This window comes from Phalacrocorax carbo, chromosome 9 (genome assembly GCF_963921805.1).
Source record: "Phalacrocorax carbo chromosome 9, bPhaCar2.1, whole genome shotgun sequence".
Classification (NCBI taxonomy): Eukaryota; Metazoa; Chordata; class Aves; order Suliformes; family Phalacrocoracidae; genus Phalacrocorax; species Phalacrocorax carbo.
The window spans coordinates 1,737,674-1,760,322 of record NC_087521.1 but is presented as its reverse complement, the minus strand read 5'-3'; the positions used below and the strand labels follow the sequence as shown (position 1 = coordinate 1,760,322).

The 22,649-nt window shown below is 44.9% G+C and overlaps 2 protein-coding genes across 4 annotated transcripts; one reads left to right on the top strand and one right to left on the bottom strand.

Moving 5' to 3' along the window:
• Positions 1 to 3,061: 3,061 nt before the first annotated feature.
• Positions 3,062 to 18,238, top strand: PLEK2 (pleckstrin 2). 2 transcript variants are annotated; one of them, XM_064460078.1, is made up of 10 exons: positions 3,062 to 3,270; positions 5,922 to 6,086; positions 7,061 to 7,242; positions 7,979 to 8,070; positions 8,405 to 8,592; positions 9,094 to 9,195; positions 10,598 to 10,681; positions 11,798 to 11,876; positions 12,929 to 13,056; positions 17,889 to 18,238. In XM_064460078.1, exons 1-9 carry the CDS (start codon positions 3,223 to 3,225, stop codon positions 13,054 to 13,056), a joined length of 1,068 nt encoding a protein of 355 aa, XP_064316148.1. In that variant the 5' UTR covers positions 3,062 to 3,222; the 3' UTR covers positions 17,889 to 18,238. The 2 variants fall into 2 exon arrangements, with proteins under 2 accessions (XP_064316148.1, XP_009509570.1); XM_009511275.2 differs by having other exon boundaries at positions 3,070 to 3,270; positions 12,929 to 18,238.
• Positions 17,526 to 22,202, bottom strand: LOC104040633 (galectin-related protein A). 2 transcript variants are annotated; one of them, XM_009502465.2, is made up of 4 exons: positions 22,095 to 22,202; positions 19,744 to 19,832; positions 18,778 to 18,952; positions 17,526 to 18,411 (listed from the first exon to the last, which is right to left on the bottom strand). In XM_009502465.2, exons 1-4 carry the CDS (start codon positions 22,116 to 22,118, stop codon positions 18,268 to 18,270), a joined length of 432 nt encoding a protein of 143 aa, XP_009500760.1. In that variant the 5' UTR covers positions 22,119 to 22,202; the 3' UTR covers positions 17,526 to 18,267. The 2 variants fall into 2 exon arrangements, with proteins under 2 accessions (XP_009500760.1, XP_064316163.1); XM_064460093.1 differs by having other exon boundaries at positions 22,083 to 22,169.
• Between the last annotated feature and the right edge of the window lie 447 nt (positions 22,203 to 22,649).

Genomic DNA, 22,649 nt, shown 5'->3' with positions numbered 1-22,649 from the left:
TTTGATGTTTAATTTCTGATAGCTTTTTGTTCTAGAGTCCAGACAATTAAACAACTGTTTTCAAACACTGCTGCTTTTCTACAGTTAATTTAAAAAATGCTCTTACGTCAGAATACTTTTGAACACTTGTCATCTTTCACTTTTGTCTAGAAATGTTTCATCATTCTTTATTTTGATGTGGTTTCTTTTCATCTTATTTAATCCCTAATCCTCTAAAGGAACTAAATGTTTAACGGTGTCCTGCACCAGAGGCGTCCTAGCATCTTAAAAAGCTGCTTTGAAAAAGCTGGGTATATGTAATCACCCGTGTGCCACTGTTCACGCGATGAGATGCGATGGGCATCGCAGAGCATGCAATGGCGGTTGTCCTTTGGGCAGCTTCTCTTCATCAGCTGTTTGTGGCTTCCTGAGGGACTGACCTGGAGGTACCAGCAATGTCTGTCAGGTTGGCCAGCTGGAATAGCACGGTCTGCGCTCGCATCTGGTTATTCCTGCCCTTACCTTTAACTGTGAGTAGTGTCGTACAGTCCCAAAGCCTGCAGCTGGCTCTTCCTAGCCATCCCAATGCAAATTCTATAGCGTAAAAAGTGCTTTGGAGTCTCTTGGAATGGGAAAATGTCAAGCACTCAACTGTGCTTTTTTGTTGCAATACTATGCCAATGTGGAAAACACCACTATAAAATGGATCTGAGGAAACAGGAAGTCCTTGCAGTGAATTTCAGGTTCCACAGAAAACCTCACAGAGTTTTCTGGAGCTCCCTGGATTTATAGGGATCAAAGCACATACTTTTCTGCTGAGAGATTTCAATGCCAGAGCTTGCCTTCCCAGCACACAGGTGAATGTGGCAGCCCAGACCTACTGACTCATTTTACATTTTATGACCCTTTTCTCGCAAAGCTGTCTGAGAGATCTGTGTTTACTCAACCTCAGGGAGCAATATAGGGGCAATTTCTTAGCCTTGAATAAGTGCAGAATGAGACGGGGGAGGGGGTGTGTGTATTGTAAGTAAGGTATTGAAGAAAGTGAAAGCTCTAGATTACAAAAAGTAGTTGATACAAAACCTGTTGTTCAGCAGCTAGCTGGGGCAATATGTTTCTCTATTCGCCAGCAGTTTGACGGTAAAATGCTTCATTGCTAATGATAATTTTGCCAGGATCTGTCTGCAGGGTTGTGGGTGGTCTGCGTGCTGGAGGAAAAGAGCTTGCTCAGACCTTTGGTGAGGCCTGGTTATGGTGCAATTCTGAGATCGCTGTCTGAGCAAGAGACCCCTGCAAGCTTCTGCCTGTCCTCACTAGCATGAAATTATCTCACCCACCTTGTTATAAATTGCCTGCAGTAACAAGCTAAACAATGTGAAGTCAAACCTCAAATACCAAACGATGGAACACTCTATTCCTGGAGCTGGTTATATAAAGAGGAAATACACGCAGCAGTCATGTCTCTTGTGTACCTAGACTCAAATTTCCTTCTTTTTTCTCAAGTGTAATTCTCATGTACAGAACATCACGAGCTGAGATTTTTCTTTTTCCTGCTGAATGCATCAGTGTTTTTTCCAAGATTCTGCTTTTGAGTACAACTTTTATTTTTTATGTGTGTATTTATGTATATACACAGAGATGGAGATTATTTTTTAAATTAAAAGAAATACATTCAGTCCGTTTCTGCTTTATTTTAAGGCCACAGTAATATAAAAAAAATTGCAAAAATTTCCATTTATATCTTTGAAAATACTACATACCTATAGCAAAAAATACTTTTCTAGGTGCCCTGTTTTATTGTACTTACTTTGGGTGGACTGAAGAATAAACACAACAGGGACATGACTTACGCAGCCAGTTGCCTCATGGCTGCCTGCCTTTTCCAAAGTGGCAAAGGGAGTGCAGTAGGAGCTACTCCCTTGGGGAACTTCCATATGGGCCCGATGCTTTTGAAATCTCAGCCAGCATGCTTACTCCTTATACAGCAATCGATTTTTCTAACTTCAAGTAGCATACGGTCACCCATTGTCTTTTCCACGACCTCTGCAGGACCGCTCTCTGGGACACCTCCAGTACATTGTCAGGTTTGAATTCTTTGCTGTCTTGCTTTTCCTTGCTAAAAGTTATAAAGAAATATTTGTTTGCTCCTTTCCTCCAGTACATGAAATTGTAACCAGTAATCTGATCCGGTCGGTGTGTGAAGACTAAGAGATACTTTAGTCACATTTGTCTTACTGAACTCTGGACTTTTTACATGGCAACGAGTGCTTTTGCTTATTTGTTATACTCTGCACCCTGTTTCTTATCACAGCCCCTAGCTCTGCCCACACATATCACCTTAATTTTGGTACAAGTCAGGGAATGCTAACAGTACAGCAGACTACTACTTTTAAACAGTAACACTGTGTGAAATACTAACACTGGGTTATTTCATCAGGACAAGATTTGATAACTCTATCAGACTTATCATGCCCAAAGCCTTCAAAAATGCAATAAACATCTAAGCTCATACTTGGACACAAAAAAAGGCACCGTTTCACAGGTGCTCGGGCATTATGAGAGGTCACTGCACAGTGTTCATTGATCAGACTGCTTTGCCCAAAGTCCAAAGAGTTGCTTATGTACAGATTTAGGATATTATGTTGAGACTCTTATGTGCCCAGAGGTCGCTGGAAGTAGAGTGGGCTTCTTAGGTAAAAATAAATTTCTAGCAAAATAAATTATTTTAAGGTTTGTAAAAGTCTCCTTGTAGTCATAATATTCTATATGTTACACTTAAGATGTTCTGATCTGTGGAATCCCGATGAGATGCGTTCATTAGATGAGAATTCTTAAGTGGTAGAGTTGATTAGTCTGGTGTTTTGAGGGATGCAGTTTTATAATTCTGCTTCTCCCTCCCATGCAATACCTGACTTGTCATCATGTGGCTGCTAATATTGGCCAACTCACTCAGTGGTGTTTTTTTGCTATAGTAAATTCTGTGAAATTCTTTTCAGATCCTTTTTAGACTTCCCTTTGTTTTACCTCCCGGAGGGCAGGTAATGTATCAGAGCCAGCTCACTGTTTAACTAATGTCTCATAGGTAGGAAGAGAAGGAGAAAAAAACAAGGAAGGGAAAGTGCGTCACGTTGGAGTAGGAGGGTAGCAAAGAAAAATGAGCTTAAACAAATCGCATGCAGAGGAAGAGGCTGCCAGGGTTCAGGCGCTTCTCAGCAGGGACTCAGCTCTTCCCGGCTGGCCACGATGCAGGAAGCAGCTGGAGTTCTGAAGGAGGGCTTCCTCGTCAAACGGGTAAGTGCTCCGGTTCCTCCTCACGCAGTTCAGCTCAAATGTGGAAGCAGCTCCTGGGCAGGGAGTGGATCAAGCCAGGGCTCGTGGCAAGGCAGCCAGTTGGGCACTGGGTTTGAGGGGCTGCTGCCTGCTCCCAGGAAAGGAGCTCCTCCAGGTCTGTACAGATGTCTGCCAGCGGAGCTGCATGAGCTGCAGGTGTTCACTGCCCTCCCTTAAGTTCCCTGTTATTAGCATTTACTCAGAGGAAAGTGAATTAGCTATCAGGATTATTCAGGTACCAGAAAGCTGATATGTCTGCACCTAGGGCACACCTCTGCAAAAAGCACGTAAAAAACTACCTGGGAAATGGCTACGTGGCAGCAGGGGAAGCGGCCATGGGAGGATGGGGAGAGGGAAGATGTTTAGACAGTCTCTTAATAGTTTGTGCCTTCTCTAGCAACCCAGCTAAGCAAGGTTTCCCATTTCATATGAGAGTATGGAGAACAGATTATTTTTTGAAGAGGATCAGAACAATGCAACATAGAAATGCGTTTGAAATAACTTTTCTTCCACACCCCTCAAGCTGCACTGTAGAAAATTTTAGCCAAAATGTGGAGAAAAGCACTGCAAGATGGTGCCACTGATCTCAGCCTTTCCAACGCTTCTCCTATAGGACCAAGTCAGTCATAGCTGGGACTTAGGGCAACTTAGCAAGGGACAGAAGCTGCTTTTAGTACCAAGACCCTATCTCAGTGACTAATACGGTCCTTGATTGCACACAAAAAAATGTGATTCAAAGGTTTGTTCAAAGCTTTGCCACGCCTTCAGAAATGCTTTGCTACAGTACGTGGCAATGCTTCTGGTGCCAACATGAAGGTAATGCTTCATGGTCAGGGGCTCTCCTGGCAGGTCTCCTGGCCGGCCAGCCCCTGGCCATGTAAAGCCATGCTCTATGCAGAGAAGGGCTGCACAGCCCAAGCTATTCCTCGTTCTCCCTTCTGCAGCGAGGGCAGAGCAGTCCCAGCTTCTGCTCGCCTCACTGGGCTACGGTTGTATTTTGTGGCCCTTAGGTGACTACTGAATTCAAGATGGGAAGCCAAAGCACCAAGCGTGTAGAGAGGAATCAGTTACGGGCAGCATGCTGAGCAGTCTGTACAACATCACCAAGACACAGAGTTTGATATGAAGGAGACCACAAAGAAGATACCTAAAGGAAACTGAGGGAGAAGGGAACAAGGAATCTGGAGAAAAAAAAAAAATGAGGAAGGGGTGGGATCAGGTAAAGAAAATGGACCATTCTTAAGAAGACAGCAGAAGCAAGGAGATGATCTAAAAGCATTATAAATGACTGAATTATGTATTGTAATGGATTATAAATACAAAGTAAATGTGTGGAAGTCAGGTAAAGGTAAAGAAAAAAAATGTAAGGCAACCTCCTGAAAAGGAGGACATCTCCAAGAAGGAAAGAAGAGAGCCATAGCAAAGAACACACTCTCCAGGACAAAGGGCCAAGGGGCTTTACAACAGGTGAAAAAAAACACGGAAGAAGGCAAAGGGAAGGAGAGCACAAATCCAAGTTAGATAAATTGTATTTAGTATAGACTAGAAGACAATAGAGCTAAAACGCCCTGGATTTTAGAGACTCATTACCCCACCATTTCTTGGAAATTGCTGTTTTTCCCCTTTACTCATAGAGAATTAATGAGCTTCAATTCCTGCTACAACTGGACCTTGCACATTCCTTTCCTCTAGCTATGCCCACCCTCTCCCAGGTGTCAGAGCTTCCTCTGCCCAGTGCTTCGCCTGCTGGCTGTAACGCTCCGTGGCCTGTAGGAATGCAAGTCAGCTCCTCGCACTGCGAAGCTGGACCTGACACTGTCAGACAGGACTGAGCCTGTCAGTGCCAGCCCTTGCTGGGTTTGCTCTCCTGTACTGCCAGACTAAAGAGAGCCAGGGGCTGTTTACAGAGGGGAAAGAAGAGATTTTGTCTGCATTCTGGCATAACCCAGGAGGCATTTGACAGCAGCCTTCATTCGGTCTTTTGCCATTAAAAAGCATATTTCCTTTACTGGAAACAGTAGCACAGGGAATGTGTTAGCCCAGGAGACTGGAGGCAGGTAGGATAGAAATAAACCACTTGTTAGCAGTAAAAGGGGATGTAAGGAAATGCCAATCACCCAGCAAAGCACTCTCAAAACCACTTGGCACCTACAGCCACATCAAAATGACAAAGAACAAAACACATCAAACACCACCCAGGGTCACTGGAGAGAGGAGGAATTTGTCTCTGAGAGCCCTCACACATTTTGGATTTAGCCCTGTTCCTGCCTGGTGCTGTTGGTCGGCAGGTGTGCGCCTAAGTGACAGTTCTTTGAGATAATTCACGTAAGCTTTTGCAAGAAACAATTCTTGCCAGCAAAGAAGATGTCCTTTCTGGAGAAAGAGCAAAGAACCTTTGTACTGCTTCATGATTTCATAGTGATGAAGCTGTGCTATTTTGTTACTAAAAATGTGTGTTTCAGGGAGAACAGAACTCATGATGGCTTCTTGTGTTTCTTTTGACACAGTTTCCTGTCAGTTTATGGTATTTTCACACACCCCCAAAAAAAGAAAATACGGTAATTTCTCAATGCTCATGTTAAAGTCAGCTACGTGGATTTCTTCCCCTCTAGGGACATATTGTTCGTAACTGGAAAGTGAGATGGTTCGTTCTGCTTCAGGATAAGCTGCTCTATTACAAAATTGAAGGAGGCAAGAAGGAGCCTTCTCCAAAGGGCAGGATTCTTTTGGATGGCTGCACTATTACTTGTCCATGCCTGGAATATGAGAACAGACCGGTACGACTGGAAAAATGTATCCCTTCTCAATGATGTTCACTTTCTAACTTCTCCCTAGTCTTTTCCTCTTGTCCTGACTTCTTTGATTACTGCAACCATATCACTGGGGTATGTGTTTCCAGAATTAGGCTCAGCCAAAAGCAAGGTGCCATTAGCAGTATAACCAGGACCAGCAATGAACTCCCTTATTGTGCCTTTGCTGTTCCCTGTGCCCAAATCTGAGTCACAGCCATTAGCAAAAAAAACCAACCCAAACCACACCCTCAGACACACAGTGGGAAGAGTAAATGCAAACACATCAGTCCAACAGTGTGTGGAGGGAGGGCACAAACCGCTCAATAAAATCTGAAGACAATGGGAAAGAAAGGAAACTTATCTCTGGTAGTTGCATTAAACCCTGGCTGTGTTCACACAGTGCTCCCAGGCAGCCAGGTCAAACTCCCTTTTCCTTTGCCAATGGGATTTCTCTACTGTGGCAAGTTTCCAGCAAGGGAGCTCTGGAAGGGAAAGTGCCTCCTGTCCTTCTCTGCTCACCCAGACTTCCTCTGAGTGGGGCCAGAAGGGAAATGACTCTAGAATTTGCTGACTTCTTCATTATTTTTCATGGCAGAAAGAGCCTAGGGAGAGTTTGTACTTGTTGAGAAATTAGAGGTCTGGATGTGAAAAAGCTCCATAGTCAGCAGCACAGTCCTATGTAATCCAGCATCTAGGTGGTCTGCTCTCTTGCAAGTACCACGAGCTCCATGCATGCCAACTCTTCTTGGAACTGAAAACCCAGGGATCTGGAGTGGGGGGAAGCAAAAAACCCCAGAGTTGAACCCACCACCCTTCTCGCCAAGAATTGTTCTGTACTGCTCAGGTGGAATGCCATATCAGACTTACTTGTCTCACTTGGGCCAGTGCCAAAAGAAGCAAAATGCAAGTGGAGGAAAAGAGCTAAATTATGTTATTGCTTTGCACTTTGTTCTCCACAGCTACTCATCAAACTGACGACAAAAACCAACACAGACTATTTCCTTGAATGTTGCTCCAGGGAGGAGCGAGACTCTTGGGCTTTGGACATCACTGGAGCTATTCATGCTGGTCACCCAGTACAGGTACAGGAGCTTCACAGAATGAAGAACTCTTTCAAACTGCTAGAGAATATCAGCCTCCAGTAAGTGTATATGGTTTCTCCTTCTGCTATTGCTGTAGTCTGCGAGTTGCCCGAGCTGATGGACGGGGAAGCTCTTCTCTGCACAGATCTCCTCCTGCGTGGCCAGCAGCCTCCAAACTGGCTGCTCTGCTCTAGGTTTGCACACACTTTTGCCAGGGCACAGGGATGCACTTTTTACTGACCAGCATTTTGGGGGGAGGGGGGGGTACGTGGATTCTGCACAGGCATCTCACTGCTGGCTTGACGACCTTCCTAGTCAGCAGCAGAGGTTCTCATTGGGGAGATATATTACCTTGGAAGATGTAATGTTAGGGAAAGACTGAGCAATGAAATTGTTCATGCCATGTTGATGAGCTTTCAAAGCCAATAGCTGGAGTCCAGACTAGAATTTTTAAGGTACATCATGTTAAACAAGAGGAAACAGACAGATTATTAAGAAAGAGAAAAATTGCATTAATTTAACTTGTGTTGAGAAGGTAAATGGAGGCTGACTGTAGCTCAGTTTGAAGTGATCTAAATTGAAAGATACTTTGTGAGGCATCTTGTTTAGTGCTGCTATTGGGACAATAAAGTTTTCCTACATTGTACTTGGGATAAAACTCATGGGGGAGTATCTAGACTGTTTCCCATCTTTATGTTGGTAATCATTAGGGCATCCCAGGCACTGACAGAAGTATGTGACAGTTTCTGCCTGTCTTTCTATTCTAGTGACGTTGTCCTGTGTTCTCTTTTACAGCCACATAGTGGAGAGAATGTGTGACAGTAGTACTGGAATTAAGCTGACCCGCAACTTGGAGCAAGGCAACAGATACAAAGAGACCTTCACAGGTACGCCTGCTGCAGGCAAAAGAGCTTCCTCGCATCCGACGTGTCACATTGCAGTGGCAAGGGAGCTACTGTACTGCCTTCCTGGTGGGATCAGTTGTGGCCCACTGGAAAGTTGTGGTGCAGCCAAGCATTCCTACACCTTTCTCTCTTGCTCTTTGGATATATGGAAGCACACGTAGGACCCCACACTTTTGGTCAATCTTGTGCTTTGTTGGCAGTCTTTGTGATGGTGCCAAAATGTTTCAGCAAGCGAAGGCCTGTGTGGCAGGAGATCATCTGTCTCACCTTGGAAAAGCATGCTGCCTTGGTATGAGACCTGCCTTTCTCCCTGCAGGTTCTGCCCTGGTGGACTGGCTCATCTCCAATAGCTTTGCTGTGTCACGGTTCGAGGCTGTCACCTTGGCATCCATGCTGATGGAGGAGAACTTCGTCAAGCCTGTGGGAGCCCGCAGCACTGAGGCCACGCGCTACAGCGACCTCTCTGAGCAGTTCCTCGATGACTCCACTGCACTGTACATGTTTGTAAGTGATGTGGCTGCCAACAGAGACACCTTCTCTGCCCCTCACTTGATCTGGGGCAGTGGGAAAGGGGTCATGCACAGCGTGCAACCAAAGCAAAATACGCGGGCTGTGAAAGCAGGCACAGAAGGAGCAGCTCTAGGCTTTCAGAAGCACTAACACTTTTGTTGGAGACAAATAGCCACATGGATATGCAGCGATCTACAAATTACATAATTAGGCATTAGAAGGGGTGTGTCCCTCGGGTGTAGTGCTGTGTCTGCATTTAACAGAGGCCATGCTGGTGTTCTGCTAACACTCAAGGCCACAGCTTGTGTGTAGGCTTTACAGATGTAACTTGCTGCTTGTAAATCTCAGACCTGCTGAGCTGAGCAGCAGGGGCATGGAGTAGAACTTACTCAGGACAAATGAGCTAAAAACAGCTCAAGGAAAATAAAATACAGAACTTTGTACTTAACAGTGTGTTTAAATTAAAAAGTGGAATCATCTTTTCCCTATTTGCAGGCTGAGAGCAGTAAGAAAAACATCAGTTCCAAGGAAGGGCTACAATTTAACATCTCTGAATTAAGTGGCACAATTGTGAAACAAGGATTCTTAGTGAAACAGGTAAAGTCTTCCAACCTTCACAGGGAAATGAGAAAAATTACAGTTTTTAGGGCTTCCTAGAGAATAAATGTAATTGATATGAGCATGGCTGGAGAGTTGTGGCCAGCAGAGCCAACTTGCCTGTCAGTACTGCTACCAGAGATCATATATGAAGAGTATCTAGTTATAACGAAGTGAGCTATGGAACTTGCTGCTCAGGCAGGATTAATTGGATATTCTGTATATATTCAGTGTATACTGAAAGGTGTAAAACAGTATCAAAAGCAAAAGTCCCGCACAAACTCCAAATCCTACCAGACCTGTTCCCTTGACTTCCAAGCAGATCCATCGTTCCCCTGGTCTAACCTGTCACACCCCGGCTGTGTGAGCAGCTCTGATGTTCTGCTGGCCACCAACAAATTTCAAAGCTGAGTAGGCTGAGATTTGCATGAAGTGGACATTAACCTGGGGACAGTCACTCATGTACACATGGATGTTCTAGTGGTGGTGTAACCTGTTTTCTTTGGGCATAATTACCTGTTAGCCGGAATTTTTAACAGGATCCCACCTTTAGTCTGCAAGATTTAGTTTCCGACCCTTGCTACAAACAAGGGAGCGAGGATAAATCAAGCTGTTTTGGAGTATAACACAGCCGTCAGCAAAGGGAGCCCTACTCAGACCACACGACCATATTTCCACTCTGGAGCTTTGTACCCTGAGCTCCGATTTTTGTGGTGCAAACTGGATCACCAGCTGCTCCCCCAGCTTCCCTCCTCCGACTGCCAGGGTGCAGCGAGGGCTGGCAGGGGGCTGGATGCCAGGAGCTGCTGGGAGTTCCCACAGGGCCGGCAGGGCAGCTACCGCATCACCGCAGGGCGTGAGAGCCGCCCTGGAGCCTCTCCCCACGGTCAGCAGCAGTAAGGGCAGACCCTGGCCGCCCCAGCCCTAGGCTGGCCCTGGGCCCCTCCACCAGACCTTCAGGAGCCGGGGGATGCTCTCAGGCCTGGCAGAGGCTTGCGGTGCTGCCCTGCACTGGCAGCAGCTGGCGGGGGAAAGTGTGAAGAGCTGCAAAAGGACCTGACATAATCCCCTCAGAGCACACACAGCATGGGTTTTTAATCCAAGACCCATATTTAATCGAAATTAGGAGCAGGAATCAGGTATATAATCACTTGGTCCTGTCACTCTGCTTTCTTGGTTCTTAGCACAAAGAAGGGAGGGAGGAAGGAATTATCAATGCATGAAGAAGGTTGTTAAACAGAAAGTCCTGGGAGTTACAAAGGTGTCAGAAAACATTTTTCTCTTTTGGCTCCAAAACCTCTTATTTCAATACCTACTTAGGTTTCCCCTGCAGCCTGCAGCAAAATGGCCATTGCAAGAGGTATTTTTCTGGTGGTAACTTGGAATTCTTCTGGTTTTGCAGGGGCACAAGAGGAAAAACTGGAAGGTGAGACGATTTGTTTTAAGAGCTGATCCTGCTTTTTTGCACTACTATGACCCCACTAAGGTATGTGAGCAGGGAGTTACTCCCCCAGAAATCCTCTTTCAGACATAAACATTATATGAAAATACAACTACACTGTAATGTTTCTCTCACCAAGATCTCCTTCCGGGTTCCTCTCTTTATTTCCTGGGGAATAAGGCCTCTCTGGCTTTACCCTAGGAGCTTGTCCTTGTAGATTCTCTATTCCTGCATCTCCCCTCCTGTCTTTCTCCCAGTGAGATTCCTCTTCCTTAGCCGAGGGGTAGCAGTTTTCTTGGGACTGGTCTTTTGCTGTAAACACACAGGCTGGGACCATGCTCCCGCAGGGATTCTTTCTGGGCTGACATCCCACTGCTTGAGGGTCATACTGCTACTGGGATTTTATTACATTCTTATACCAACATTGAACAGGGTCTTCTTGATGCCAAAGTATTTAGAAGAATTTCTGCTACTCAGTTTTAAACTTGCTCAGGGAATAGTAGAATTTATCTTCATGGACATAATAATCAATATGAGCAACCTAGAAAGACATGTGGGGCCATCAGCCAGATGTATGGGGTACCACAACACCCAACAGATTGCTAAAAGAACATGTATAGAAATGCTCTATGTGACTTTCAAAGAAAACACAAACAACACAACAGTGAAAAGAGCTTATGGAGCTGGTTCATTTTTTGTTGCCTGTTTCTTTGTGGGTTCTTTTTGCACTGCAATTCACCCTTGTAATGCTATAAACTCCACTGCAGGACTGAAGATCAGACAAGAGAGCCAGCCTACTAGTGAGAACAGTCACATTTTTCCCATACAGTCTCAGTGAGAAGCAACAAGCTAAAAACTTGCAGATTTTTTTTTTTAATATGGGTTATTATGGATAAGACTATACATAAGTTCGAAATGTGATTGTTAGCCTACCCTCGATCTCCACCATTCCCAGCTGCATCAGAGAAACATCTGAGACTGAAACAACATAGTAATGCATTTAATTACATGTCCTAATTGATTTCTCTTGTGACGTGGGTGTTTTATTTCTGGAAGGACTGGCAGTACATATGCACCTTCACAAAAATAAATGACGTGCTATGTGAAATTATTCTAATGATTATATTTTCCAGCTAAGCCTCATTTCCTTTTTCTTTGCAGGAAGAAAACAGGCCAGTAGGTGGATTTTCTCTTCGTGGCTGTCTTGTCTCAGCTCTGGAGGACAACGGAGTCCCAGCAGGTAAGCATGAGCCTCTCAACTTCCATACATACATATTTATGCCATAGCAATACAGTCTTTGGGTGTGAGTTTGTGTGTGTGGCTGTCTGTATGCACAAGTAGGCTGTGCCCTTTCCTCACCCCTTGCAAGAAAGGGAAGGGGTGTGTGATAGAAAAATCCCCATATTGCTGGGTTTTTCACACCAGAGGGGATTTTTTTAGCGTTATTTCCACATATCTTGGGTGTTCCCCTTTTCATGGGCTTTTCTCAGTCAGATGACCTCTGAGACAGTCCTAAAACACTGATTAATATTCCAGAGGTAACAGACAAAGAGGAAACACCTTCTTTTTGGATGTTGTTTAATTCAAAGTCTTGAGGCATCCCCTGATGCCACCCTTTTTTTTTTGTGTGTCCTCTCTACTTATGCTGTTACCTTTTCCTTTTTGATCTGTTAGAACCCAAATGTAGGGAAGACATAAGGACAAGAACACAAAAACCAGTTTTGCTAGTGAATAGGCTTAGCTTAGGCATTTATCTAGAACCTCAGCTTCACATGTAAGTGTTTCTGCTGGTAAAGCAATTTATTTTATGACAGTAAGCACAATGCGTGGAAAGATGCTTGAATACGGAGCATCTTTTTAAAGAAAAAAGACAGGGTCTGAAAAAGATATGGTCAAGGGTGGGGGGCCAAGATGAACAATAGAACTCTCTGCTAAGAGGAACACGAAGATGGGCGGGAGCAAATCTAATCTGCTACACAAACTGGTAGAGAGTCCATCCCTCCATTGTATAACTCAAGTAAGATTCTCCATCTAAACAGCAGCTATTTTATATATGAAGCATAGTACACAGTAGTTCATACAGTTTATGTGAGGGATGTCTGTACTACAGTACAGACTTTTGCAGAAGGGAAATCAAAGACAAAAGAGCTTTAGATGTCTTATCCATGATAAAATGGAAAGGTCTGATACCCTAATTCACTAAATTAAAATTCTTCCTTATGAAGCTTCATGTCTGCCACAAAGCATTTCTCTGTGCACCTTCCTGATATGTCATTTTTTTTCCTCTGCAGGAGTGAAGGGCAATGTGCAAGGCAACCTCTTCAAAGTCATCACCAAAAATGACGTTCATTATTATATCCAGGCCAGCTCCAAGGCAGAGCGAGCACAGTGGATCGAGGCAATCAAACCACTGACATGAGTAAGGTGGCCTCCATGCCAAATGACAAGTCACTTTTGTGACCACGTTTCCTGCTCCCATTGTCTGGGAGTGTTGTTTTTCCCTTAGGTAGTCTATTTTTGTTATTTGTATACCTATAGCACCTAGCAATTCCTGGCAGAACAGCATCCTAGGTGCCTAGGATTCATGTAGATCCAGAATAACTCCCCACCAAGAACTTATCTAACATCTCTCATCTAACCAAGGTGGATACAGAAAAATGGGGCCTTACAAGAAAACAATGAGATATAATATTCCAAGATGGAAGAAAAGAACTCTTTCGTACAAGTATTCAGTCTATATCTGACAGATCCAGGTTGTGCTTTATTCTAAAGCAGAAATGTCTTTCTCCCTTCCGCTTTATGAAGGGGCTCATAAATTTAATTAGTTAAGACTGACTGAATTGAAGTCATGAAAGGTCCTTGTGTCTGAAGCTGCCTTTCTTGGTATACCACAAGAGTCTTGTGCTAAGCCACAGTCCAGCTGCCAGGATAATCACTATTGCAAAACAAACCAGGGGTCTGTCTGTCCATCCATCTGCTCTACCATTTGGTTCTCTCTTAGGCTGGAAATGACCAAAGCCGCCTCCTCTCCAGTACATAGGTTATTCTTGTGCTGGTAATGGCCTGTAGCAGTACAGGATTCTGAGTATCAAATTGGACCAGTGGCAGTTATTCTAGACAATTGCTGGTGCTGAATATATTGGAAGACATTACTCAGGCATAAAAGCAAGGCTTTTCCTCTTGACTATCACCGTAAGTCCATTTATGTGGAGCACCATTGGGACTGCGAACTCTAATTGCAGTTCTGACTACTGCTTTTTCTATTTTAAGCCATTAAATTTTCCATTATTTGCCTAGTAAACTTGACTTAGATATTTCTAAATGTAAGAAAAAAGTTCAGTGCAGTTGAATCTGCTGTGCTGTTTAGACATGATTTTTCTCAGAGGGCAGTGTGAGTATATCACAGAATCACACAGGTTGGAAAGGACCTCAGGGATCATCTAGTCCAACCTCTCTAGGAAGAGCACAGTCTAGACACGATGGCCCAGCACCCTGTCCAGATGACTCTTGAAGGTGTCCAACGTGGCCAAGTCAACTACTTCCCTGGGGAGATCATTCCAATGGTGACTGTCCTCACTGTGAACACTGTGAAAAATTGCCCTCTGGTGTCCAATCGGAATCTCCCCAAGAGCAACTTGTGTCCATTCCCCCTGTCCTCTCCATGTGACTTCTTGTAGAAAGGGAGTCTCCGTCTTCTTTGTAGCTTCCCCTTAAATACTGGTACATGATAATGAGATCCCCTCTAAGCCTCCTTTTCTCAAGGCTGAACAAGCCCAGTTCTCCCAGCCTATCCTCGTATGGCAGCTTCACAGTCCTCTGATCATCTTGGTGGCCCTTCTCTGGACCCATTCCAGCCTGGCCACATCCTTTTTGTATAGAGGGGACCAGAACTGTACACAGGACTCCAGGTGTGGCCTGACCAGCGCTGAGTAGAGTGGGATAATGACTTCTTTCTCTCTGCTGGTGATGCCCTTTTTGATGCAACCCAGCATCCTGTTGACCTTCTTGGCCGCAGCAGCCACTGTTCGCTCATGTTGAGCTTCCTGCCCACCAGGACCCCCAGGTCCCTTCCCACAGAGCTGCTCTCCAGCCAGGTGCATCCCAGTCTGTGCTGCACTCCCGCATTATGTTTTCCCAGGTGCGTGACCTTACACTTCTCCTTGTTGAACTTCATAAGGTTCTTGCTGGCCCACTCTTCCAGCCTATCCAGATCTTCCTGCAGAGCAGCTCTCCCTTCTGGAGTGTCTGCTTCCCCGCTCAACTTGGTGTCACCTGCAAATGTCATCAGGCTACACTTGATGTCGTTATCCAGATCACTTATAAAGATGTTGAATAACATTGGGCCCAATACTGATCCCTGGGGGACCCCACCAGTGACAGGTTGCCCCTTGGAAAAGGAGCTATTTACCACCACCCTTTGGGTGCGGCCTGTCAGCCAGTTCCCCACCCACTGCACAGACCACTTGTCTAGGCCATAACGCATTCATTTCTCCAGGAGGAGACCGTGGGGGACTGTATCAAAGGCCTTGGAGAAGTCCAGGTAGTCAATGTCCATCGCCTGCCCCATGTCAACCAGGCAAGTCACTTTGTCGTAGGAGGCCACCAGGTTTGTCAAGCACAATCTGCCTTTAGTGAAGCCATGTTGGCTTTTCCCAATCACGTGCTTCATTTGACTTGTGATGGCCCCCAGGAGGATTCGTTCCATGACTTTCACAGGGAATAAAGTAAGGCTGATGGGCCTATAGTTACCTGGATCCTCCCTCAAGCCTTTCTTGTAGATGGGGTAACATTTACCTTCTTCCAGTCCTCTGGGACATCCCCTGTTCTCCATGACTTATCGAAGATAATGGAGAGTGGCCTTGCAATGGCATCAGCCATCTCTGTCACCACCCTCAGGTGGATGGTGTCAGGGCCCATTGATTTGTAGGGGTCAAGCTCCTGTAGTAATTCATGTACTAACTCTTCCTTCACTGATGGTGGGTCAGTGTTTGGATCAACCGGCAATTTCCTTCCCAAAGCCTGGGACCCAACAGTCCTGGTAAAGACAGAGGTGAAGGTGATGTTGAGGACCTCTGCCTTTTCTGCATCATTGGTGATTGACTCTCCTTTTCTGTTTAACAGTGGGCCTATGTTTTCCTTCTTTTTCTCCTTATGGTTGACATGTCTGAAGAAACCTTTCTTGTTATTGTTGACATCTACAGCCAGTTTTGATTCAAATTGGGCTTTTGCTTTTCTAACTGCATCTCTGCACGCTCTGGCAATGCCCTTGTAGCTCTCAACAGATAGTCCTCCACTTCTCCATCTCTGGTGTGCTTCCCTTTTGGATTTGAGTAGACCCAGGAGGTCATGGTTGAGCCAAGGGGGCCTCTTGCTCTGCTTACTTCCCTTTCCTTTGCAGGGGATAAATTGGCTTTGTGCTTCCAATAGAGAGTTCTTGAAGAGTTCCCAGCTCTCACTAGCTCCTTTGTCTTCCATGGAAGCTTCCCATCAAATCCCTCCCAGCTGAGGGATTCGATCCTCTATATTCCAGGAACTTGGTGGATGACATGCGAGCTGCCGTATCGTTCTTCTAGCAGATGTCTGGGTAGTTGAAATCACCCATCAGGACCAGGTTCTGTTGGCCAGAAGCTTGCTTTAGTGCCCCAAATATCGCTTTGTCAGCTTCATCATCATGGTTAGGAGGTCGCTATCAGATGCCCACTGTGAGGTCCTGCTTGGAGACAACCCCTTTGACTTTAACCCAGAGACATTCGATAGAGCAGTCACAATCACCATAGTTGACTTCGATACATTCAAGGTGTTCCTTGATGTAGAGTGCAACTCCTCCACCTCTTCTACCCTGCCTGTCCTTACGAAAGGGCCTGTAACTGTCTATTGCAGTCCCCCAGTCGTTTGAGGTGTCCCACCATGTTTCAGTTACTCCTATGATGTCATACCCTTCCGAGTGGGCACGGAGCGCCAGTTCCTCCTGTTTGTTGCCTAGACTGCGTGCATTTGTGTACATACACCTGAGGTGATTACTCTTCTGTTTCACCTCTTGGGAAACAGCTAAGGAACCTCTGTCACCACACTGCTTGGCCTGACTTACTCCCCCGTTGGACATGCTGGTGTGAGCATTTTTGCAATGGTTCCCAGCCCCCAAGTCCTTCAGTTTAAAGCCCACCTCACCAAGTCAGCCAGCCTACTGCTGAAGATTCCCTTACCCCTTTTAGACAGATGGATCCCATCTCTCCCCAGCATGTTGTCATCATTGAAGAACACCCTGTTGTCATAAAAGCCAAACCCCTCATGGTGGCACCAGCCACGTAGCCAGGAGTTGATATACATTATGTGCCTGTTTCTGGCTGCTCCCTTCCCTCGAACTGGCAAAATGGAAGAGAAGATCACTTGGGTGCTAATGTTTTTCACTGGTTTCATACACTGTAAATTTAGATTTATATAGAAACTGAGACATTCTCCATAACACCAGAGGGTAGAATGGAATGTATGAGATGATTAAAGCACCCAACAAGCCTGCTGATATATTTTATATCTTCATAAAATTCCTCATGTTATCTGAGTACCTCTATCTGACAACCAGACTCTGCAGACCCTCCAAGAGACCTCTGAAGACAGCCTGCTATATATCTTCCCTGTAGTCACAGAGGAATTTGATAGCCCTCTATCTGCAGAATGACCTCTTTGCAGATTTTTTGTTCTTCAAGTTATGTACTGAAAAAAAGTCTCTTAATCTAGAGGCTTTCTCCTTCATCCTTTGTTATAACCAACCAATTATAACAGAACCAAAGGCAGCAGCTATGGTATATGCTTATATATGTATTAGAATAGCCATGTATTTAGGACTTTTTTCTAAATCTACAGCAATGAAATAACAGCACAACATTTACATATATTCAAATATTTAACAGAGCTGGTAAACAAGTTTGCCAGCAAAGATGCAGTTTTAATTTGATACAAGAATAGGTGATATAGTTGCAGCTACAGATACCATTTCCTAGGGCTGGTCCAGAGAAGACTGTGAAATCCACAGCTGTTGAAACCTTTCAATTCATGAGAACACTACCTGCAAGAGAGAGGGATGGTGGTAAGGCTCTCTACTGGTTGCTCTCTACTGGGAAGCACAAATGGGTTTGTGCTGACTGAGCAGAGCTTCCAGGAAAAGCAATTCTCTCGTGATAACGTGAGCCTTGCCAGGGCCCACCAGAGTCCCTTATTCACTTAGAAGGAAATCTTCTGCTTCTCTTTTCCCAGTCCCACCACCTGCATACCCAATTCTTGTCACAAGGATAACAGCCACCCCACTGCAGAGGACTGACCTCCACCAGCTGGGACGTCTGGAGGGTTAGGGGACTGTAAGGATGTGAGATACTGCACAGCATCATAAATCTTGCAGTTTGGGAGGCCAAGAGAGTATCTCAGCAAAGGCCCTCAGATTTATCTGGACCAGCCACAGCTCTGTAATTGCCGAGTGCATATGAGAAAAAAAGTGTATGTTTTAAACACATCAGCAAATTAAAAAGATACAGTTCCCACTCTCTAGGCTCAGCCAGGAGAAAAAGATAAAACATTTCTCAGACAGAATAAAGTGCATTTGCCTCTTTCCTCTGGTGATACTGTGGTCTTCTTTTTTTCAAGCCACTTTGGTAAGCTTGATGTCCCCTGTGATCTGCAGAGCTTTCACCAGGTTCAGGGGCTGAATGCGGTGAGTGAAGTCACAGAGCTGCCGTCCATCAAGCAAGACTCGTATTTGCTGGTGCTCACATAAGAGCTCCATCTGCAATGGAAAAGGATGGGGGATGGTGTTAGACACAAGCAGAAGAGCTGATTTCACCAGCATGGACTTAGAACCCCATGTGATGGCAGTAGTGAAGCACAAAGTCTACCGGTTCTTCTGAAATGCCCCTAATAGATAACCTACTCTCTGCTGAGATTATACTGTAAAGCTCCTTAGAGTGAATTCTCTCACCAAGACTAGAGAAATGAATGGATCTCTCCCACTGGGGCTTGAACTCTTGCTCTCTGTGCCATGCTAGATTAGATAACCTGTCAATTTCAATAGTTAGCTATCTGAGGTCATACCCAGCCTTCAGCCTTTCTCCCCACATTTTCTCCACCCTAATCATGGTACCCCAGAAATTACCTTAAATGTGTCGCCTGCTGTAAATGGGAAGTAGGGAATAGTCTTCTCTTCTCTTCCCCACTTCCCAGCAATTCGTGCGTTTCGGGTGATGGATTTGTCACTAAAATTAACTGTAAATAACAGCCCAACATCTTTGTTTGCATCCACTGGATCACAGAGCAGAGTCACTGAAAAGCTGAAAAAAACATTTAAATGACTGGGACTTTCAGAAATGTGGAAGGATGTGGTAAGCACATCAGAAAGCCTATAAAGACTAGAGAAAGGTATTGGTTTCTTAGACTGAAACATGGGACTCCTACAGAGATTGTGCACAGGCTTAAAAGCTGCAGAAAAGGGTGAGAACAGGCCAGTCTTTGTTTCTCCTCTGGTTTCCAGTAGGATGCTAGTGACTTCTGATATTGCTTTCCCTCTCTTGTGACTGGAATCAAACACATTTGTGGGTGAGCCAATTCCAATTGTATCCTAAAAAAGGTTATGGAAAACTTTTCACCAGTGTTGCCTGTACTGCAGTTGATCACTGTAGTGTAATACAGTGTAGTGAATAGTGTAATTACAGCACAGTTGCTGTCATCCAGACTAAACACAGCAATGAACCTGCACCTCCTGTGCCAAAACCACTGGTTTTCAAATGGGGTTGATTCCAGCCCCCAGCAGACAACTGAGATGAGGGTTCAAAACCGCACTTCTTCCTGGAGGAGAAATACCCCTTGCGTGCCCCCTCCGGTTCACATTTAATAAGGGCAAGGAGTAGAAAGCGCTGGCAGTCAGGAGGTCCAAACAGTGAATCCTTTCTCACCCTTTTAATCTCAATCCAAGAGCAGGAAAATTAAATCGAGCTAAGAATTATGAAACTATATGACTTTCTTGCTCCTGAAAAGCACAGACCCTCAAGAAATCATTTGAATTTAGAAGACAGGCAGGAGCACGTATGGCAGGGGTGAAGCCCCCACCAGCCCCTTCACCTACCTCTTGGGGTTGGCGTGTACCAACCCGATGACCGTGAGTTTCATGGCTGGTCTCAGGCCACCTTTAATTTCACCAACATACTGCTCCACCTGCAGGGAACAGTGAAAATGTGCCGTGGTAACTGACTTGAAACACCTGCTTCAGTCATCTCTTACAGCTTGATTTTATTTTTACCTGTACAAAAGAACTTAAAAACATTTCATGCCTAAAGTACTTCTTACACTCTTGGTATAAATCCTGTCAGTTCTGGTATCTGAGGTGAGCAAGAGGGACACTGCAGACAAACAATGGGTAACCAGGTGGTGGCTGCCTGACAAGACTACTGGCTCTGGCGGGCAGTTTCTGACGAAAAATGCCATCACTAAGACAAGCGGCTGCTGTCAATGCTCCACCGGACCGATAAGCGTGACTAACAACACCTTGATGGTGTGCCTCAGGTGGCTCTGGGAACAGCCACCACTGACTTCAGGTGACTGACACCACTCCCCATGACCAGAACAGGTACTGCAAGCTCTGAGGCTGCTGTGATCCATACGTCGCACACTTGACAGGACCCAGATAGCTGGGTGTGAACTTACTGTGCCAGCTCAATTTGTTAACAGATTTTGGTAGGCTAACTGGATACCAGCAGCAGGCTTTATGCTGCGCCAGGTAGCCTCTGCCATAAGAGTACAAAGCCAGTGTAGAGGCTGCACTGCCGCCCCATTTTGACAGAAATGCAACCATGTCCTCACAGCTGATCCCAGTCACACAGGTCCCCATCATTTTTTCAAAGACCAGAAGATGGCTTCTCAGTGGATCTACTGTTGTGCCATTCACAGAGACCTGTAGTTGCAAATTCTACCCAAAGATCAGAGCTACATTTACTTGCTCCAAGTAATTCTCTATCAGCTTCAATGGTCAGTGGAAAAACTAGTATGTGCAATGGCTGACATGGAAAAATAAAAGAGAGAGCTCGGAAACAAGTGATGGGGATGTTTTGAGACTTCAGTTTCAGAAATGGCTTTAAAATGCAAATGGCAGAGTACTGCACTGTAGCATGTAATCAGTCCCTGTGCAGTCACTTAGAAAGAAGCTGCTATAAAACACTGAGCATTATTAGCAATTTGTGTAACACTGATAATATTCCAAGGCAATGCACAGCAGACCCTATTTTAGATAAAAAGTGCTTTATCATTCCAGTGTTCCAAGGTAAAAATTCAGACATTTTTTTGCTAGAAGACCTGCACAATGTATGCATGGTTTAGTATTTTGACTATGAGAAACACTACACCAGCATGGAAACCCAAGGACTTCTGTTCACAGCAAATGGGCTTCCATTCAAGTGTAAGTTGCTATGGGTATTTCATACTTATTTTTAAATTTTGGAAAATATAACCAATGTTACATTTTTAAATTATTGAATGCCGGCTTGCTAACAGAAACGTAAATTTAAGGTAAAAAATATTTTGCCTATACTCTGTTTCCTAATTTCAGTATAATAGTTATATCTTCTGCTAAGATGATCTTAATTTATTTTCCCACCTTGATATTTACATCCAGCCACCTTTACAGAGTCACAGATATATTAATAAATCTCTAATTCCTAACAAGGCCAATATTGGAAGAAATTAATTTTAAAAACCCCAACAACTTCAAAAATTACAGCAAAACTGCTGATTTTTAGTAAAGTACATTTACCCTTGCAGAAGTGAGCTGGTGGCTCCAGCAGGTATGTTAGAATGTTATAAAAAAAGAAAACGTTAGCCACCTGAGATGTCTTACATGAGGGAGCAGCTCCTCAAGTAAGGAGCCCGACTATAAGGAGTTACTTTAAACTGGATAAAGCAATTGAAGAGCAGGTAGTAAGCATAAAATATTCTAGGTTAATATTCTAGGTTAAATAAATTTCATCCTCATCCTGGGTCCCACTGGATTCCACTGGAACCACTGGGTTCCACTAAAGCTCCTTCTTTGCCTACACAAGAGACAAGATACAAAATAATACCCCAAACTGAAAACGCATTCTGAGAAATTGTTTGCGCAGAGCTGCACCATAGTAAGTGCCATCATTGAAGACACAGGGAATCAGAACCGAATAGATCGAATGACGACCGCGTGGTTTCAGCACTTACAGCTCCTCCAGCATGGCTGAGATGAGTTCAGAGGCATGACTACCCACGCGCCATTTCTCTGCCAACATTGAGTTGTCAGTACCAGTGAAAAGTACTCAGGATGCCATAGGAGGTAATGGTACAAACTCCTGCGGCATCTTACATGGTTTATTGGCAGGTCCCAGCCTGTGCACATGGACATAGCCCCCTTCCCACATTTTCTGTTCAGGAGCCCTGGGGACTCACTTGGTAACTTACTTTGGGACACCTTTCCTCCATCATCACCGCTCTGCCTCTTACACTTGCCTCTGCCGCAGCAGTCCCTGAAGGAGTTTTTATGTGTCAGGACAAAAACAAAAAGCCCAGAATAAAGGGAGGATGTTGGGGGGAGGCTTATCTCTGCCGAACACTGGCTGGACACCACCCAGCCAAGCAGCTGAGTCACAGCCCTCCTTGCCTTGTCCCCCGGGCGAAGCTCACAAATAACACGGGGCCGGTGTGGGTGAGAGGGCAGGGGGGCTGCAATATCCGGGCCCCGCCACCCTGCACCCCAGTGCCTGGCAAGCCTATGTCTGTAGCTACACCTGTACTGGCACGTTACTGAAATTAGCAGCTACGTGCTTTTACATAAGTATTCAAAATTACGTGCATGGCTGCACTTTGTATTTGTATATGTAATACATACAAATTACACGTTGTTTATTTATTTTGATACCATTTTGCACCTCTGTTAAAGGAGCAAATACCTATGTAACTCATATCCCTATATAGACCTATACAGAGAGCTATACATACAGGGTTATACACATATAC

Excerpts from the sequence above, each read along its gene's own strand:
- PLEK2 (XM_064460078.1), top strand. The coding sequence starts at position 3,223 with ATGCAGGAAGCAGCTGGAGTTCTGAAGGAGGGCTTCCTCGTCAAACGG. Across the intron at positions 8,593-9,093 it reads CCACTGCACTGTACATGTTT|GCTGAGAGCAGTAAGAAAAA; the intron begins GTAAGTGATGTG and ends CCCTATTTGCAG. Across the intron at positions 11,877-12,928 it reads GGACAACGGAGTCCCAGCAG|GAGTGAAGGGCAATGTGCAA; the intron begins GTAAGCATGAGC and ends TTTCCTCTGCAG.
- LOC104040633 (XM_064460093.1), bottom strand. The coding sequence starts at position 22,118 with ATGATGGAGGAAAGGTGTCCCAAAGTAAGTTACCAA. Across the intron at positions 18,953-19,743 it reads GTACACGCCAACCCCAAGAG|CTTTTCAGTGACTCTGCTCT; the intron begins GTAGGTGAAGGG and ends TGTTTTTTTCAG. Across the intron at positions 18,412-18,777 it reads CAGCAGGCGACACATTTAAG|ATGGAGCTCTTATGTGAGCA; the intron begins GTAATTTCTGGG and ends TTTCCATTGCAG.